Source organism: Larimichthys crocea, chromosome XVI (genome assembly GCF_000972845.2).
Source record: "Larimichthys crocea isolate SSNF chromosome XVI, L_crocea_2.0, whole genome shotgun sequence".
Lineage (NCBI taxonomy): Eukaryota > Metazoa > Chordata > Actinopteri > Sciaenidae > Larimichthys > Larimichthys crocea.
In genome coordinates this window covers 15,511,754-15,532,647 of record NC_040026.1, presented here as the reverse complement: position 1 = coordinate 15,532,647, position 20,894 = coordinate 15,511,754, and the positions used below count along the sequence as shown (strand labels likewise).

The window sequence follows — 20,894 nt, the reverse complement described above, 5'->3', positions numbered from 1 at the left end:
TATTATCGATCAGCTGTTTGCTGTGCAAACTAGCTCTGAAAAAAAAGTCTCCAAACTGTACAATCTGATTCGAGGTGTTTTTGTATTTGTCGACCAAATGTACTGAATCAGCATTTCTCATTACTTTTCTTCTCACGCTCCACAGGACTTAGCAGTGAAGACCTGAAGAGAGAGAAGATCAGCTTCGTGTGTCAGATAGTCAGAGTGGGGCGCATGGAGCTAAGAGACAACAACACCAAAAGCTGACATCAGGACTGAGGAGACCCTTTGGAGTTGCGGGTAAAACAAGACTAACACAGATAACCTTTTTTCTGTAAGAAGCTAAGATTACTGCAGTCAGAGGTCACCTTTTTAAAAACGGTGATTATCTCAAAGCTACACAGCTCAAACTCTCTGAATATCCCTGAGAACCGATCCTATTTTGTCTTACAGTAGTTCAAAGTAAGCATTTTGCCTGGATGAGTAAATATATTTGGCTAAAATTCATAGGATATCCAGTTAAAATAGAAGATGAATTAGAGTTTGATTTATGTACCGTGGCAAGCTGCCAGGGCTCTTCGTAAACTAATTGGGTTTGGCGTTTTGCCCACAGTTTCAACAGACAAATATACGCCCCTCTGTCAGAGTTTTTTTTCCCCCCCAGTGCCACTTGGAGAGAAGGTAAATGACCACGTGATTTATGATAGCTAGCTTTAGACGTCATCATCAATGTCTTGCAGTACACAGCCTGATGAGAGGCGTGATTTTTTTTGTTTCTGAGATTTGCTCCTGTTGGGCCTTGTGTGGTAAAAGAGAAAAGTTGCCGTCACACCCAGCAGCACTCACTGTTCAGTTTATCTGGAGCCGATCCAGTAGGTTTTGCGACCCGTGAATTTGCACGTTCAGCAAGTAGCAAAAGTATTGTCTCGATGGAAAAGCTGTGTTCATTACTAGCGGCGTGACACACCTCATTTTATAACATATTTCACTTCGGACTGCTGCTAACTGCAGCATCGCTTTTATAGACTGGTTTAAGATCGCTCTGCTCAGTATTTTTTTTTTTTTATTACCTCCGTGTGTCATCATATCCTTTTTTCAGTGCAATGCGTTGGAAGGCAAACATGACAAAAACCTCAAGGCCAGTTCGGCACACTGCTGTACCGTTGAAATATAAAGAGTAACGTAACACCAGACTGAAGGCAGCTTTTTTGCCGCCTTCACTGGTTGAATGTTTTTGGCATCGTTCGGCGGTCTGAATCAGACGTTTGTTTTGTGCACCTTTAAACCTTGGAGAGTAGACTGAGCAGAGCAGAGCAAAGCCTCGCTGTGAACAGCAAGAATAATGTATTATAGCCACTTAAAAAAGGCTCACTTAAAAAGAAAAATCAATATATGTTTACACCTTAGTGAGCATATTCTCACTGCTTTACCGTGCCGTCAAACAACCCTTCATCATGCCCCTACATTGTCTGAATTGTAGATCTACATATCCTTCCGCCTTAAGCCTAACTGTGCTGTGCCCACACACCACGTGTTACACAAATGTGTGTGTGTGTGTGTGGTGTGGAGAAAAGATACATGAAGGAAGCCATATTAAGTAGTTTGTGGTTTAACACTAAAATAAGGTGGAGCGGAGCTGTTATTTATATCTGTCGGCTTTTTATTTGGCGCAGTCTTGGAGAATTTATTTAATAGGCCAATCCGTCAATTACACTTCGGGCCAAGAAAACTGCATCTCTGTCCGTCCTTCCTCTGCATTTTTGTGACTGCTATGTAGGTCACAGAAACCAAACTTAACTTTAAGCTTTTTTTTTTTTCATATAGCCTCATCGGCCTTAATTAGCGCTCATTGACGAAGAGCCAACATTGGCTGCTTCCGCCCCTTGATATGGCCTTACCATGCATTATCTCTATCTCTGTCACAGCTATGCACACCTCTGCCGCCTTGAGAATGTTTTAACCCCCCCCCCTCCTCTCTCCTTACTTTTTCCACAGTAATGGAGGTCACGACATCATAACGGGAAAAATGGACGATGAGGACAAGCAGCACTTTATCCACTTTCAGCCGTAAGTGGATTGTTCAGCAGCACAAAACGAATCACGTTCATACATACGGGAGCATACGAGTGCCTTCAGCTTGGGATAATGTTGCATAAATAGTGAGCCGACACTTGGTTCCATTATTTGAGTATGTACAATATGTCGAAGACGGAGCGTGTATTTAAAATGTATTTTTTTAAAGTCTTGAATGCTTGACACCTGTTAGCGGGGGTGGTTAAGACAGTAGCGCTCCACTATTCCCTGCTGACTCAATTAAGGCAATCTCATTAACTGCTGCCATTCTTGTAGGACTGCGCACAGAGCCAGAGTAACCTTTCCCTGTGTATTTTCTCTCATAATTGGAAATGCTTCAGATTCAGGCAGTTTAGCTGGCAGATCACCTCACTCAAGGTTTTTATCTGTGAGCATAAATCACGGGAATTAGAACCTTCCTGTGCGAAGAGAAGAACAGGATCTACAAGAGGATATTTATGTCCAAGTGTGAATATGACTGAATTTTCACTGAGAAGTTTTGAAATGCCACTTCCGCACCCACTATTGAATGTGTTTTCAAGGCCAGCAGAGGCAGAAAGAGAAGAGAAGCTCGGACGTAGTGATGTGAGTGGATAGACTCTTGGCATCCAAACAGAAAATGGGAAATGGCTTTCAGAATGGACTAGATAGAAAGAAATCTACTTTGTTGCAGTTTTTCTTGTTTTTTCCACACAGACTGTTTTATTATAAGTCTGAGGCCGAGTTGACCTCATCTCTGGAAGGTTTGCAACCAACTCGCATTTAGATAATGCATTCGGAGCAACATTTCATGCTGTGCTGAAATGATCAGTTAGTTGACTATAGGATCCCCCTGTGTCCAACTCTTTTGTAAAATCCGATCCAATTCCGTTCAATCTGAGGGAAAACTGCCTGTTTCTGTATCCTACAATGTTTTTGTTCCGTGATTGAACTTCTGCTTACCTCCGCTTGGATTGGATATGATCAAGGTCGGAGGCACTGAAGACAGTCTGAGTGACAGAGATCCTCTATGCTTTCTCCGTGCTGACATCCCACTGTCTTCTCCTCCATTGCCTCATCTTCTCTCCTCCTCTGCTTGTTTAGAGTCCTCTGTACTGCAGATGCATCCACGCCCGCTGCACACATTTCTCTCACAGCGCCGCAAGTGGTGCTTCCCGATGTTTTTTCCCACCCACAACACCAAACACAAAAAAAAAAAACACCCCACACCAACCACCCCCCGCCCCCCAACCCACCACCCACCACCCACACACAAAACACTGCACTTTCTTTCTTATGCTCCTACGTCACTTGTCAAAAACAAATCTGTCTGCACCTGAAAAAAGCCCTATAGAGTACAAAACCTGACGTTATATTTTTAGTTTTCTCACTCAAGCCGTGTGAGAATATGTGTTTTTGGATTGGAATAGCCTCCCGTTTACAGCCTTGAGTATTCAGTTTCCCGCCTTGAAAACTTCAAGGCTGACCAGGGGGCAGGTCAAGCTGTAAATGCTGACTCGCACAGTTTCCTAAACGATGATTTCTCTGTGTGTTTCTTTTCATTACCCATCCTGCATCACTGTTAACTCAACAAGCGGCTTTGTGTCTGTCACGGTATTCGCATCACTCTTTGGTGTGTCCTCTCTCTTTCTCTCTCTCTCTCTCCCCTCATCCCACCCTCCCACCACCCCTCTCTCCTCCTCCAAACCATCACTTTTGTGGCTTCTTCGCCCCGCTCCCTCCTCCTCCTCCTCCTCCTCCCTCTCCTTCTCCTTCTCCTCTTGTTTCCGCCATCTCTTTTTCCCGTGGTGTTTGCCTTCGTGTGCATACTGCAGGCTAGCGTTGGATGACGCCATTCGCCACAAGCAGCTGAACATCTCCCGTTTTTCACCCAGGGTGGCAGGGGAGAACGACTTCCTCCAGACAGTCATCAACAAAGTTATCACCGCCAAGAGGTCAATCACAAGGGCCAGGTACAGTGCAAGGTTCAGACACGAGAACCAGGGCCGTGGAAGGAACGCACCACACACGGACTGTCACACACACAATAAACTCTCATGTGTCATAGATGTGTTATTTAACAGTTACACTAAGTTAGAACCTGAAAATGCAACCTGGAACTGAAAATAGTCTGATGTAATGTTTTAGATTTTCGACCGTCGCTCTTGTTTTTAGTTTTTCCATTGTCAAAAGTGTGATAATACCCAGTACTTTGTACTTTTTTCGGTATCACATCGGCTGAGGTTCCAGGCAAGCTGTGCCGATACTAAACGGGGGAGTGAGAACACTGCAGACCGCTGATTGGTCAGGGAGTATTGTCACTAAAATCAAGTTTTGACCACTTAATTACTTGACAAAGATTTTTATAAAATGACATGATTGGAGGAATTTATCAGCGAGCCCGTGACTCCAAACAACGAGAGAGGGATTCTGCTTCAGACTCTGATTCAGCGGCACGGTTTGTGGGATAACATATCGTCCGGACCTGCTGCAAAGCCCACACTGTGCTCAATTGCCGAGGCGCAGACATTCCTCCATTTGAGTCACCTTAAAGAGCACGGCATTTTCGTCTAGCATTGCTATGGTAATCGGCTAAAAAAAGCAAAACTTAATTGTGTCGCCGAGCCGAGCCGAGCCGAGCCATACCATGCAGTGGAAATGCAACATTAGTCATCTAGGTCACAATATCCAACAATGCTTAGTTAAAGACAACTTGTTTTTTTTTCTCTTCTGAATTGGAACTGGTTGACATGAAATGAAAGAGAGGAAAGCCACACACTCTGAAGCTTTTGGAAATTGGCACACATTGCCTTTTTGAAGGAACTTCTTGAGGAGTGCATCAGAGTTATGAGTGTTTAGCTGTCACCTCCTCTCTTTCTGTATCTGCAAGCCAACACCTCACTAGACTAGGTTGTGCCGTTTCTTCAGCTCTTCATATTGAACTAATTAGTGCACTGCATGTTACTGAACTGTTGTAATTTTCGTTCATGCTGCATATGGATCTGTTCACACAAAGACCGTAACCCCAACACACTGGCAGGGCGCTGAAACTCTTCATCTCGCTAATAAGAACATAATTCCTTGTCAAGTGCTCACACTATAATCACGCACGTACTATAAATAGTCGCCCTCATCACCAGACTACAGGTTCCAAGTAATCCAGCTGTTAATTGAGCTGATGAGACTGTGCAAAGACTAGATCTTATCCGTGATTTGACGTCAATATTAGCCATCTCAGGGATTTGTGCAGGAGCGGGGGGGTAAACAACATGACAGCCCTCATGGTATGTCATGCCCTATGAAGATGTACTTGGATAAATGTCAGGTCTGCGCCGACCCACAGCGGGGGAAGAACGCTGGAGCACTGAAGAGCAGCTGTTTCGGTCACACTCGCATATCAAACGGCTTCCAGCTTCGCCTGAGAGATGTGTCACTCGTAACAATATGGGGCCTTAAGTGAAAGTGAATAAAGCTACAGGGTTCACAAAGCAGCACCCTCACGTTGGTGGCCTCTGAAGGGGCGCGCTACAGGATGATTGCTTAATTGGCTGCCTTTTTTTTTTGTGTTTTTTTTTGTGTCATTTTCAGTTTTGCTCAGAAGGACTATCTACACTGTTTTTTTTTTCCTCCCCCGAGAGAATCCGAATAGGTGACTGCGTTACAGAGCCGGCACACCAGTGTCTGCAGAAAAAGAAGCTTTTCTCCCAACCATGAGAAAAGCAAAGTAGCTACTGGTGTTAAATTGTTAGGAAATGTGACCCCCGAAGACTTTTTGTTTAGAATTATTCATGAGTTTCCCCTCAAACTCACAACTCAAGTTTTTGCAAGACCAATTATAAGTCTGGGAATTACACAATTTAAATATTCTACCATAAACGTCACTTATTCTCATGGAAATGAAGAGTTTCTCAAGAAGAAGGTCTGAGGCACGGAGAACATTCTTTTTTTTTTTTCCCATCTTTCTCCGGCCAGTGCTTAGTAGTAGCAGCCAAGGACTGTTTGGCAATTACAGTAATGATATGTTATGTTTAGACCGATAAGAACAACAAGTCCTGCACAAAGGAAATGCAGTGTGCTCATATATAGGTAGCTTGATGTCAAACGGGCATTATTTATCTACCCAGCACGTGAATTAAATATTTTGTTCTGTGTTTTGTTTTGATTTTTTTTTTATCACACCAAACACAGATTTTGTAGTTTTTCTCGTTGTAGTTATCAACCGAAAACACAAGAAAAACACACACACACACACACACACACACACACACACACACACACACACACACACACACACACACACACACACACTTCCCATGTTATTATGTTTTCCTGACACATCCCTGCGGGTGGCTTCTGTTTTAGTGTCTTGCCCCAGGGCTGTTGGATGCCACTGACAGCAGAAAGCACAAAAAGGAAATTACCTTTTTTTTTTTTTTTTTTGTATTTTCCTGGGGCAGTTTGCTCTTGTGCTGTTTTCACCCTGACGTTATCCTGGTTCGTCCTCCTGTTTATTTTTATTTTTTTTTTGCTGTGGATGCGTCACCAGGCTTGTGGGTCACTCTGAAGTTGCTCCCTGGAGACATCCATCAGATAAGGAAGGACTTCCCTCACCTGGTGGACAGATCAACAGCTGTGGCTCGCAAGATGGGCTTCCCTGAGATCATCATGCCAGGTTTGAGGGTTTTTTAATAAGCTTTACCTCGGCTATCTGTCTCTGAAAATCCCCCTTTTTTTTAAAAATGTGATTGGTTGAGCACATTATTCCGTCAGTGAAGTGATTTTAGAATCAAGATCTACTTTTTTTTAGAGAAATTTGAATGAGGGTGAAAAGAACATACATCATACATTCAAACATGTTATAGTAATATAACATAATATCCACTCATGCTACCTCAAATGTAATGTGTTCATGCAGTAATTTTTTATTTATATCAAAAATGAATGAATAAAGGGCTCTACGAAGTCTGTGAGAAGTGAAAACTTCCTCGCGTGTGACCCGCTTCTTTCTCTTTCCTAAAGGTGACGTGAGAAACGACATCTACGTGACTCTGGTTCAGGGGGATTTTGACAAGGGAAGCAAGACCACACCCAAAAACGTCGAGGTGACCATGTCTGTTTATGACGAGGACGGCAAGAAACTGGAGGTATGACAGGAGGAATGTTAACTGACTTGTTTGGTATTTTTTTCCTGAGTTTCAGCTCATTCCCAGCATTCGGGACACCAGCGAAGTAGCTGATCGGTCTCTCGGACAGTCTGTGATTTAGCAGGCTTTCTTTAATCTCACACAGCTCAGCACGCTGCTTAACTGACCAGCACTCCTATAAAGCAGTGTGATGCACAGGCCAGACTGTACGCCTTTGCCACCTGTCAGAAAATGACAGAATGGAATATTGGTGCTTTGTGGTTGATTGACTAACCCAAAATCTGGCTCGCCACTGCAGGAATCAACCTTTGTCATTGTCAGAGTCAGTTACAGACCCGAGCGTGCAGACAGGCAATATGGGCAGCGTAGTTTAAAATTTGCAACTGATGACAGATGTGGAATCAGCGTTTCTCTTCTGGCGTAATTGCCTTTGCTAATGACGTTAGAAGGATCATTTTCTCCCCCGTCTATTTATTTGTTAGCAAGTTGCAAATTTATTCGGCTGAAACTTGTAGCCCCCGGCACAGAGATCAGTTAATTATATTTTTGTGGTGGTCAGCAAATAAGTTTTAATTTCACTCTGACCTGTTGTAGGCATTCAAAGGGAAAGTCTGACGTCCAGGTTTGCTGCTTAGTGCCGTTAATTACATTCCTTTTTTTTTCTTTCAAGCAATCAAACCGGAATGACAGAAACAAATCCACATAAATCATTATGGTGGCTGCTGGTTGGAAGTTGAGGAATGTTTTAATGGACTTCTGTGTGCTGTCCACTTTTTTTAATCATGTGCCAACCCATCAGTGTTTAATGTCCTATTAAGCTTTTGTTTCATCCAGAGTCCCTAGCCAGTGACCTCTTTCTCTGATGTTTAATTATTGTCACCCCCCTGCTTGACTTTACCTCTTGTTCTGCAGAGGTCATCAGTTAATGGAGGATATGAGAGGTTTAGAGCAGTTGGACATGTGTAGTGTGTGGGTATAACTGGAGCAGGAGGTGTGTGTCCGTGGGAGCGCGTCACGTGTCTATGAATGTTTTAATGTTGATGTTGTAATGATCCTGTGCTATTATTTTTGAATTAGTTGCAAAGCATTAGTGTTATTTTTGTCCACACTCAATATAGTTTACCGCGAGTGGAAGTTACACAGTGTGATGATGATGGAGTGATTTGACATGACAGAGCTCTGGTCATGGGGAGGCCGCCTGCAAACAGCGAATCGGAAACGAGCGCCATTACCCTCGCCTGCCTCAATTATACACATTAGTTTTGGATTGAGAGGTTCTGTCTGTGATTTGGCCCAGCAGGCTGAGGAAGTGGAAGAATCGGTGGTGATTATACTGTAAATGCAGTTCTGAAGTAGCAGAAAGCAGCGATGATCTCTGCTCCTTACAGTATTTGACAGTACGCAGGATGCTCGGTCGTCTCATTGCGAGACAACCATCGTGTTATTTTTGTTTGTTGCCCTTGCGGTGTTATCTGTAATGCATCCTTTAAATTTCTGCCTCTCTATTCGCAGTTTATATTGTAGACTCAGAATTAGCACACAGCATCTACAAGCAACTGTGTTTTTTTATATGTTGGGTATGAATCAACTGTTGCACCTTCAGGCTCTCTGTCAGTGATCAATTAACACTGATGATACATATGGGTGTTGTGGCAAAATTCTGGGAACTTTCAAATGTGGAATTTATGGGAATAAATGAGGGGAAAAACATTAATTTACAAAATTGAAGGTTGGTCCTTAACAGGGAACTTAAATATAGTTGGGGAAAATATATTTTAGCAATTTTGACTAAAACAACCAGATTTCATGCAACTACACTTATATCTGTGCTATTCCTCAATCACATGCACATAGCGCACTGCTTACTGTGGGTCTATTGAAGCCACACGTTTGAGCCCGTGGGCTATATAATGTGAAGTAAGTTTTGATGATATTATGGGGTAAATATAGTTAATGTGTGTTAATGTGTCATTTCATTGACCATTTATGAGGCTATCTAATCATGATGTTAGTGTACCCCCGATTACTAAATCCAGTTTATTCGAATAAATTTCCATAATTCCCTTGGAAAGTTTCCAATTTTGAATATTTCCAAATTTTCCCAGCTAAACTTCCCATGGAAAGTTTCTAGAAATTTACCTGAAAGTTGCCACCCTTTTGTAACCCTAGTCATGGCCGTGTTGTCCTTGCGGCACTGGAGCTTCCCCCAGCATCTTGTCCCGCAAAGTTCTCACAGAAATGCCCACTCTCATCTTTTGCAGTTCACCAGGGATCAGTGCTAATTGGTTAAATCTTTCTGTCTTCCTTCCTGGATTTTAATTGGCTGAAAGGAAATTGTGTTTCTGAGATCAGAGACGCTGTCACTTCCTGTCTGTCACTTTAATGTCTGAAGCGATTTGAGTATGATCTAGATTGGGGTCACAACAACCACTGCCTCAAAAGAATAAGTTTTGTTTTTATTAAAGCATTTTTGTAATAGAATTTAAAAAGAAAACGTTTCATGTACTGGCTAGACATTGGAAAAGAGGAAAATGAGAGTGGAAGTTACACTGAGGCAAGTTTTATAATAGGTTTACTTCACAGGTTTAACTTTTTTGGCTTTCTCCTTGGATGATTCTTTTTCTGTCTCAGCCTTCTCATCCCCTCTATTCTTCTCTGTCCTTTCTCTTTCTCTCTCCATGGTCTCTTTTTGCCTCTGGACTTTGTCATCCTTCCTCTGTCTCAAAAAGGATTCGTGATGCAGTGTAGTAAGAGTCTGGGCAGTGACTTCTCATCACCTTGACATATTAGCACACGCCCACAAACCCCTCTCACCCGTGGCTAGACCTCAACCATTTCCCCCTCTTCGTGTCACCAAAAATCTGAAGCTGTCATGAATCCTGGCCATTTAGAGAAAGGGGCATAGTTGCTAGAGCTAGCACCTGCCCCCCAGATCTGCTTCAGCGTGGCTGGGGGAGACTGGGCCTGTTATTCCTCATAATTGCTGGTTGTCAGAAGCCATTAGTGTTGGGAGTATTTTAGCAGCGGCGCGCTAGCAGGGCAGGGAGTCAGCTGGAGTAGTGGGAGGAAAGAGGTAGGCTGGCTGAGCGCGGATTGATAGAAAACAAGGCATGCGTGGCATCCGCTGTCACTCCATCCCTCATGCCAAATCCCCCAGGGGCCGCGTAGTATTTTCCATACGCACCCTGACCTGTTGTAGAAACTCAGGGGACCCACTAGGAAGAACAATTTACATGGCTGGATCCATCAGCACCATCTGGTCTGGGCTCCATGCACCTGGCTTCCCTCTACTTCTCGCTGCATGGGAGCTACTGCTCCTGCTTCGTAAATAATTAATTTCTAATTTATTTCTTCTTTCCACAATGCTGTCATGAGATTGGCAGCTAACAGGAAGGCGCTCATGCATAAAGTGCATCCAGACTTTTAAAGTCCATTCTTCTAGATTTAGACTTTCAGCCCCAGGGGGACTCCATTCTCTGAAATAAGTCAATTTTCCACATGCTGTGAGTTGTGCTAATGTTTTGACACAACACTTGAATAACACTTGGAATTAAACTACAGCAATGCCGGCATAACCAGATAATCAGTCACGCTTCTGAATGACTTCATCTGTGTGTTTTTCTACCTGTTATTATAGTGCGTGATCTTCCCTGGAGCTGGTGATGAGGGCATCAATGAGTACAAGTCTGTCATCTACTACCAAGTGAAGCAGCCACGCTGGTTTGAAACGATAAAGGTGTGTCTCTCATCATATTTTCTACCTCCTCATGTTTCTTCTTTGTTATGCTGAGTAATATTTTAGTCATTATTTTCCACCTTGACTGCAACAGCACACTTTTTGATATAATTCTTAAATCCATTATTCATCGCAACAAAGGAATCCATCATCAGCAATTTGTAGAATGAAAGACGGTGGTGTCTTCTCAATATTCGCCCATGCAGCTTTGAAGCATAGAAAAAACAGTGATGAATTTAAAAATGGTGGCAGCAGAAAGTGATCTGTGACACTTAGAGGAAACCCCCTTCATTCTGCCCACAACGTCTCCCTAAAAAAACAAAAAAAAAATCTGTTTTCAGTGTGTTTATGGGTGTAGATGTCTCACACGGTACCTTTATGTCCCCTGTCCGCAGGTTGCCATTCCTATCGAAGACGTGAACCGGAGCCACTTGCGGTTCACCTTTCGCCACCGCTCATCGCAGGACTGTGAGTACAAACGTCGCCGTGTGAATAATCAGTTTTGCCGATGACCAGCTGCACAATTGGCTGCTAATCTATCCGCTGTGAATATAATGGAAGATATCCAATCCAAGCAGATGTGTTGCACGGTGATGAATACTTTGAAGCTCACCCTTTGTCACATTAATCAGAGGCATTAGTCTGCCCCTGCACAAAGCGGCATCATGGAGTGGCCTGTCAGAGACTACAGCTGGGATGTGAAAAATGCCTGAGGGGGGACTCGTTTGTTTATCGGGACCAGTGTCTAGCTGAATGTAGCCAGTGTTGTACGTCCTTCTGTTTTTTAACATCCTTTTTAATTTTGGGGGTGTAGAGGGCAGGGGAAGCCTGGCGTACTGGCAGATTTGCCATCCCATCTGCCCGCACACATGGCAAGGCCATCCCTCCAGCAGCAGGATCGGTGCAGGGGAAAAGGGTTTTGGATTAGTGATCGGATCAGTGACAGGTGTATGTGTATTAAACAATCAGTTCATATGGCACGGAAGCCAAAGCAGAATTTGGGGGAGCATCGGTACGGAAAAGTATATCTTTTCCCAAGTGCAGTAATCTGCAGCTGTCCTGTACCTCCACTTCCAAAATCCTCCAGCCCTGTTTGCTTCTCACCTGCAAGCAGGTGGTTTTGGAGGAAATGGCCAGCTCTCAGAGCTCAGCGCTGGCTTCTAATCCACTTTGGAGAGCCTTCTTGTCATGCTTGGCACCTTGCTTCTGCAGCTAATGCTGTTACGAGGCGTGCCTTTTTGAGAGTCTGCGACTCGCTGTTATCTCGCTGTAGCGGTTGCTTTAGAAACCGGCTCACCTCAAGTGACTGTGGGGACTGCAGGAGCATGCTGATGCTGCCAAACTTTAACCCATCACTGACAGTTGACAATAGAGGGAGACATGTTAAAAACGTGTAATGGCTTGTTTTTATGGATTTGTGTGTAGCGTGTGCTTTGATTTTTCTCAGGCAGTGACACCTGGTCATTGAAATCCCTGTACACATAAATCTTCATAACTTTATCCAAGTCTCTGCACCTGTGCAGGCGTGTCTCTTCTACATTTAGTCACTTACTGTCGTTTAGAAGCTGTTGCAGTTACAGTCAGTAACTATCAGTAATTAAAAACAAGGGTTATGCATAATTAATTATCGAGTGTGGACTCTTTGATTGACAGGTAGGTGCCGTTACAGATGGCTCGTTGGAGCACCCAGCCGTCATCAGCCCGCCTTAAGTCTGCGGATCAATTTTTAGATTAGGCAGGAGGCGGAAGGACTATCAACATAGCGGCGAAATGTATTAGTGACATCACACATGTGCTTTCATTGATGAATGCCATAATCATTGTTTGATCTGGTTTAATCCAGATTCATCAATGGATCCGATTTTTATCCAAATATCTGGTTAACTCTCTCCTGTCAGCAGACAAAAAACAAAAACCTTTGTCCAGTTTTGTTGACTGGTGTTTGTTTTTATATTCACTCAAACACAAACTGAAACACTACTAACTACTAACACGTTCATCTCAACGTGTTGTAACAGGAAATAATAGTTCACGGAACTAGAAGTGCATTACATAACAGAGATACGCGACCATATCAAGGATACTCGTGTGCCTGTCAACACACTCATTACCCGTCCTTGTAAGGCACAATGCAGATACCACAGTCGATATTATGTAATATAATTCAGTTTTCTGTGAAAGCATGAAGACTTTTTGAAGAGAACCCGAGCAGAGATGTTCTGTCGGATGAAGCCCTTTCATTTTCGTCCTCCGCCGTCACCTGCCCGTGTCCTTCCTGCTTCCTCCGCCGCCACTGAACGTTTAGCAGAAACGCAGAGTGACAGAGCTGCTCATCAAGGCCGGCATAACAGAGCTCATGTGCTCAGTAGATCAGCCCCCGTGGTTCAGAATCAGGCCAGCTTCTAACACAGTGCACCAGACTACCACTCTAACATTGTCAGGCTTCATCAGACTGATGGCTGCTATCACAGACGGCGCCGTGGCTATAAGAGATCCCGGCCATCTTTTCACTTCTGTTTCATCTGTCATTATGCCGCTACCTGGTGAGTGGGGGTAGAGGGTAGGGCTTTAAAATGTGGCACAGTACAGTCAACATAAATCTGAAGTGACAGCCCACCTTAGAGGTGAAGTCTGCAGAACTTCCACACAAACTTGACTTTGATTGCCACAAAAATAAAAGTAGCTCTGTCCTGAAAGTGACCTTTTTTTTTTTTTTTTCACGAGACGCAGAGTTTTGAGCATCCTGCTCTCCCATAGGAAGCCACAAATCCATTTTTCTCAACTGGGTGGCATGCACACAGTGTTTTCCCTCCACTGGTTCCTCTCAAGCCAGCCCAGCAATTATTCACCGGCGAGGCTGCGGGCAGCAAACCAATGAGGGGATTTATGCAGATAGAATGCGCAAGATACTTCAATGAATCATGTCTCCTTGCACGTAAATTTGTGCTTGTTGATCCACAATGATGATATATGTGGCCCTGTCCAAACGCTTGGTTACAGGACAAAGTCATAACTCTCTTGCTTGTTTACACAGCTCTTCATCTCAGCCCCCCCCACCCCCACTCAAATACTGTCTCATACGTGTGGCACACACACACACACACACACACAAGCAATGCACAGCTGCAGCCCTGGGATCAAGTGCAAATGTTTATTCTCATGCTAACAGGAAACTGACACATAAAAAGTGGATTACAGTCGTCCCTCGCTATAACGCGGTTCACTTTCCGCGGACTCGCTGTTTCGCAGATTTTTTTTTAGTGTAATTTTGTATGCTTTTTTTTACAGCATACTGTACAGTATGAACACACATTGTGTTCTGCGTCCTAAATTGGCTAAGGGAGAACCGCACATGTGTTCTGCGTCCTGTTTAAGGGAGTACTGTACAAAGTGCGTGTAAAAAGCTGTATAAAAGTGTGTGGTTAGGGGTTTTAGGGCCTTAAAACATGTATAATAATTGTAAAACTTACTTCGCGGATTTCGTTTATTGCGGGTTATTTTTAGAACGTATCCCCCGCGATAAACGAGGGACCACTGTATTCCTTTCTTCTTAAATGAGCAAATGTGACTTCAAAAAAGACAAAATCTTCCATCTCTCATAATAATCAAATTCTGATACTGAAGATATCAGCTTGTCACTACTAACCATTTTATTCATGGCATTGCACCTCACACTCATCCTTGCACAGTTATTTCACATTCATGTTTAATGGGTGTTGCTCTTAATACAGTAGATGTAGCATACAGTGTGTCGGCTTTATTTAAGGACACCGACACATGCAGTCAGCGTTAACACAGACATCAGAAGGGAGCAGTAGATGGACTCAGGAGCTGACTCAGGGCCTATAGTGCTGAGATTAACATTTGGGATTGTCTGTTTTCTGCAGCTAGTTTGTTAATGACTTTTTCGCTGCAAAGGAGCCTGATTCTAACAGCTTTCATGCTTTGGTCTATTCTTTATCAAATATATACAGAAAGAAAGTACATAAACATGAAAGCAAAATATGTATGAACAGTCATAATCTCAAGACGACTATAAATGACATCTCCTCCCATCTGTTGTCTTCCTCCCGCAGCCAAAGACAAATCAGAGAAGATATTCGCCTTGTCTTTCGTGAAGCTGATGAGGTACGACGGGACGACTCTGAGGGACGGCGAGCATGATCTCATCGTGTACAAGGTAAACGGGGGGGAAAGATCCCCTAATGCAGTTAGCGTTCGGCCTGTGCCGTTCTGGTATGTTTGTTACGAGCTTGCCTACCTGTCAGGCTGGCCCACGCTTCTCGTGACATGACCACATCCTGGTGGAAAAAAATTGCCCTGTCTCATTAGTAGCTGCCATAATAATAACATCACTGCCTTCTATGGAGAGTTGTGTAGTTAGGTCGGCATCAACCCCCACAGTGAAAATGAAATTACTTCCCAATTAAAATCCCTTGTATAATGATACCTTTGCATTACAATTCCCCTTTATGTTAATTAAAAAGTTAATGTGGGACATTCCCCCGTTAGATTTTCTTTATCTTATGTTTTGCAGTGCCGTTGCCAGTCAAGATTTTTGTTATTAGTCTCACATGCAGAAACTGGCAGACAGAGTTCATTGAAAAAAACTGTGATGGTATACACAAGGCACTCTTAAAAAAACAAAACAAAACACAGTAATAGAACATGACATTTCATTATAATATAAACAGCAGATATGGATTTCAGTTATTTTGGAAAAAATTAATAAGCTCCTCTAACTAGCTCTGTGTCTTATCCTGGGAAAAAAACAGGCAGAAGCAAAGAAGCTGGAGGACTCGTCTCTGTACCTGAACCTCCCCGCCACAAAGCTGGAGCTGGAGGAGAAGGGCTACTCTGCCACCGGGAAAAGCACCCAGAACCTGGGCAACTGTACCATCAGTAAGGACTCCTTCCAGATCGCCACCCTGGTTTGCTCCACCAAGCTTACACAGAACGGTAACAGCTTCTCTTCTTCTATTTGAGTCTCCTTTCTTTTCTTAACTTAAGAGTTTTGGAGTCCTTATAGTATAGTACTGCCACGAGTGATCTTCTAGCAGAACATGAGAAACTAAATTACTTTTCAAGACGCTTAATATTATTGCTCTTGTTGTCATCGTTCCAGCCCTTTAATGTCGATTAATCCAGATTTTTAGCTCGTAGTTTGCTGAATGTTACACTGCTTCCTTTTAGACGCATATCTCCAATCTGTGCAAGTAAAAAAAGGAACAGACGACGTGAACAGACGACACCTGTGTACGCTTGATTATGTGCAGCTCACAGAATAATTCGTTCCAGCAGTTATCGTTCTCACGTGTACTTCAAACAAAAAGAAAAAGAAAAGAAAAGATGTTTCAAGTGTATTTTAGGACTTGGATTACTTTGGGTCACAGTCTCTGACTTTGAAAGACAGATGATCTGTGCACAGTAACCACACATCACTTAAAGTAGGACTCCTGACCCTCTGCCGTCCTTCGTTCCCTCCACCTGGTCTCTACACGTGTCCATATGCTGGACATTTGCTCTCGCTTAAGGGTTTTCCTTCATTCTTTTTTTCCTGTCTAACCTACTTTCTCCACCTCAACTCCCTTCTGTCAGTCACTAGATTTCAGTGTGTCTCTGTCCTGCGGACGACAGCTCTGCTCTATTTACTGCTGTCAGTTCCGGTGGAGTGTGTATATTAGTGCTGAGACGATCTACACTTATTAAGCTAAGGAAATCCCCATGTCTGCCCTGTGACTCATGGATTAAGGATATTTTGGCCTCTTGTGTTCCCCCAGCCAGCCTTTATACATGTTTATAAATCCCAGACATGGTTGTCTCAGTGCGGATTGTGTGAAAAGCTGTGTGTCTACTGTGTGTGTAAATGCTCTCCGCTCTGATTACACATTTACTCTAAACAGAACCATCCTAGATGTCTGCTTTGCTTTCCTCTTTCCTTGACGCATTGTGTGTTCTGTGGTTGTTTTTTTCAGTATGCAGGACTGAGTCAACATTTTAATTAGAGCCAAAATGAAAGCTTCCTTATTCCTCTCAGTTTGTTTTTTTTTGGCCACAGCCTGAAAAAAACACTGACGAGAAGACACAGATTCACCACAAGCTCACTTTGAGCTGAATAGAAATTAATTGTTTTACTTGCCCAAAGCAGCACCCTGTTTTTAAATAAAGGAGTGCGTCACGTCCTTATGTTTTTTGTGCAAGTGTGCACACACGAAATATCAGAGACAGTCTGTCACTGTGCAGGAAAACCGTAGCAAGTACAATAGGTCAAAGTTGAATCAGGAGTTATATAAGTCTGTAAACTGTAAACCTCAGTCATCATGATTTTATTTTTCACCTTATCTTATCTTAGGTTTTCTAATCAAGACAAAATAGTACCCAAGTTGTAGCAAACTAGAATTATCCTGTAAAGAAGGATCACATACAGCAAATTGACCTAATTCTTCAGTTAACAGCGGTGCTGCATTGTTATGTGTGACACAGCACTACATTCTCAGCGCTACATTAAAAACAACAACACGTGGTTGTTGATCTTGATGCGCTGACAAAACCGGATTTTCACCTGACAGTGGTTTTGTAGAGCGGCTTTCCGTCTGCATCGAATCACCTCTACGAGCCGCCATACCAACGCAGAGGCCTCATATGACCTTGTGGTAAATCTTCGCTGTCTAAACAAAGACCTGCAAAGTATATTTTCTTGCTGCTGTTCTCGTAGATGTAGCCTGGATAACATGTACAATAAATGTCTATAAAGCCTCAGTAATGAGGTCACTGCGGACCCCTGAAGAATTTAGTTGTCAAAGTGCTGCTGCATGACAAAGAGGAAGGTGTTTGTGTTGTTACAGTAATGTTCCCTTTGAGGGTTATTAAGTTCAGTCTGTCGGTATAAGTTGTCATTTAAATACAGTCGTGTGTTCCCGCCTACTCTGCTCAGTGGGTGGTGATGTCAGCGGATGAGCCGCCTCAGTTACAGAAGCAGAACTTGCCCACACTGATGATAATAGAGAAGTAATGTTAGGAGTTCAAACCTTTTGTTTAAACTGTGGAGATAGTATTTAACATATGAGAATCCGAACCATTCTCTCATCCCATTTGTCCACCTTTCCTTCCTTTCTGCCATTTTTCCCTGCCAGAGAGAGACAGAGAGAGAGAGATGGGCAGCAGTGTGTGTCCTGGTGAGGTGATTCAGTCCTATAGAGCAGCTCCACTGCTGATATTTACCTGGCACTTTGTGGTGGTAATTTGCAATGCACCAATAGGTGCTTGGGGATCAGACTTCCTCGTCACTGCACTCAGAGTTTGATTAAACAGAGAGGTTTGTGTGTGCGTGTGTTCGCTTGCATGTGTGTGTCACCCCGGGATATGTCCTCCCACGCCAAAGCTTGAGGAAAAGGTTTGAGTTCTTTTAATAAAGCAACGCAGAGCGAATCCATCTCCGACTGTGCCAGAGTCCGCCTGCTTTATTAAAACCTAGAAGCTCTTTAAAACGCTCACCCCAACATCTAGCTCAGTCCCTCACTCAGCCACCCTTCTATCTTCCTGTACAATTTCTCCAATTTTTTTTTTTTTTTTCAATTTCTCCATTAGACATTTCTTCCATCTCCACAACTGTATTTGCAGTTGGCAAATATATTTTTTGGACATAACTCCCGAAACCACATCTGAGAATCCATAAATCATTTAAATCAGGGGTTGTCGCACTCGGCTGAGACAAAGATTGGTTTACTCGCTCAGTTTTGCCTATGCCTAAGATTGTGTTATTTGATACTCAACAGTTGAGCCAATATAGCTCCATATTGTTGTTTGACGTAACTTCAGACTACACCAGATACATAAAGAAAGGTCCGTCCTTAGGCATTTATTAGTTTCAGACTGGGAAAGTGGGAAAATGGTCAAACTTTCCATTACTACTGTCTCTACTGTCTCTTCATCAAGTAGTGAACATCTCATTCTTAATTTTCACTACTTAAAAAAACAACTAATGAATTCCTAAATTGATATATTTCTAACATCAATCTTCTCCATCCTCTGCTCAATTCATATTAATCTCCAGCCTTGCTGCTTGCACAGATGACGTGTATCCTGAAGACTAACTCAGGCAAGGGTTGGGTGGAGGTAGGGAGGAGAGGTGGTCTGCCCCCCCGCAACAGACTGCTTGCTTCATACACGACACCTCATCCCTGATCCCTGATCCTTACATCCGAGATGAAACACTTTTTTTTTAATTAAGCTAGATTTATGCGGGCGGTCTCCTGGCGCTGGGAGCTCGTGTGAAGTGGCTGCCGGCTCTTCGCTGGGTATTTGCAGCGCGCTTCACTAAACGCAGGCTGGAGCAGAAGCCGAGATCTAATGACAGCAGAGGTGGGAGAGGACCTGGCCCGGTGAAAGAAATATTAACATCCTGTTCCTACCTTGGCTGGAAGGACAAAAATATTTCACGGAGGGGGGGAAAAAAAAAAGTTTTAGAATAGGGAAGTGGGAGTTAGACTGTGTGTGACGCAGCTTCTATATCACTGTGCTGACTGCACTTTTAATGTACAACCAAATACAAGGCTGTTACTATTAAAGGGAAAAGAACAAGCTCTTGAAAGTATTTAGTGGTTGTGTTTGCTTATAAAAATGAACAAAAAATGCCCTTGCCAGGCAAGATGTGCTGTAAACAAACATTCAGATGGTAATGTGAAGTCTTTTGCATTTGAGTTGTGCACCGACAATATAACATATTTTCCCAGAACTAATAATCCCACCACTCTCCATCTGCTGGTTTTCTAGCTTTTAAATTTAGCTGCCTGCAAAGACAGCCATTGTCGAGCAGATGTTATTTGTCGAAGACACTCTGGTTTTCTTGTAACTTCCAGGCAAACCAGACCCCCTACCCCCCCCTCTAGCCTGCCTCACTGTCCCATGTGCTCCAGACGGTGTGGCCCTTTTAACAGCAGTGCACCCAGTGGGACCAAGCTGCCCGATGATTTATTCCATTTGTCTCTCCGAGGTTGCTAAACCGTCGGTTTTCGAATATATATCCCGTTGTGGAGATGGGGGGGGGATACCTGGTAGCTTAGGCGGGGTCTTGTGACTGAGCCGCGATAGGTTGTCAGGTTTGCAGATGATAGGTATCCATCACGGTGTCGCCATGCCTGACTGACTCTCACAGAGCCAATCGGGCATGGCAAATGGAGAGAGCTGTGGGTGAGGCTTTCAGGAAAAAAGTTTCAAAGAGATGTAGAAGGGTCAGGTAATGTACGCAGTGCGAAAAATACATCTTGAGTCGGCTATAAGAAGGTTTCTCTGTCTGCCTCGCATCAAGACTTGAGTATAGCTGAGATTAGTTGATGAAGATTATATTTTTTGTAGTCTTTTGTAAGCAAAAGCTAAATATTTGCTACTTCTGTCTTCTCCAATGTGATTAGTTGTTGTTTTCCCCCTGTTTTTTATTATTATAAACTGAATACCATTGGGTTTTGCACAGACAAAACTAAATATTTGAGGACACGACCTTGAGCTCTGGCAAATTGTGATGGGCTTTTGGTGGAAGACTGGGCAGACGAGGTTAAAAAAAGTCTTCGAGCTTTTTAGTGTTGCACTTCCATAAAGTTTCAGGGACTCGATAAATAAATAAAACTCAATGCTGCAGAGTTGTGCAATCTCTAACCTCACCACAAGATAACCCTGATGATACCTCTTGGGTTTGACAAATCTCCTTTAGAGGCACAGAGCACATTCGACACCTGTTTCACTGGCAGAGATGTTGATGTTAACAGTTGGTGAAGTTGGCCTCTAAACTGACTGATGTCTCTCAACTTGACTGCCTCTCCGCCCCTTTGATAGACAAATGTCTTTTGTCCTCAGGAAAAGATCAGACTGACGTCCACAGGGCTGGCATACACGATGTCTTAACAAATCGACATGAGTGCATTTTTAAAGCTTCCGATTTTGATATCCTGCCAAAGGTGGTCTGAACGAGCTTTCCCCCGAGCGTGATT

The 20,894-nt window shown here is 43.3% G+C and overlaps 1 protein-coding gene across 2 annotated transcripts in view; it reads left to right on the top strand.

Annotated features, from left to right (window-relative positions):
• dock1 (dedicator of cytokinesis 1) overlaps window positions 1-20,894 on the top strand; it is a 178,517-nt gene that overhangs the window by 32,635 nt on the left and 124,988 nt on the right. For both annotated transcript variants that reach the window (XM_027289642.1, XM_027289643.1), the window contains exons 13-18: window positions 6,578-6,703; window positions 7,051-7,175; window positions 10,813-10,911; window positions 11,307-11,379; window positions 14,988-15,091; window positions 15,687-15,870. In XM_027289642.1, coding sequence (XP_027145443.1) covers window positions 6,578-6,703; window positions 7,051-7,175; window positions 10,813-10,911; window positions 11,307-11,379; window positions 14,988-15,091; window positions 15,687-15,870 — 711 coding nt within the window. The remainder of the gene's footprint in view (window positions 1-6,577; window positions 6,704-7,050; window positions 7,176-10,812; window positions 10,912-11,306; window positions 11,380-14,987; window positions 15,092-15,686; window positions 15,871-20,894) is intronic.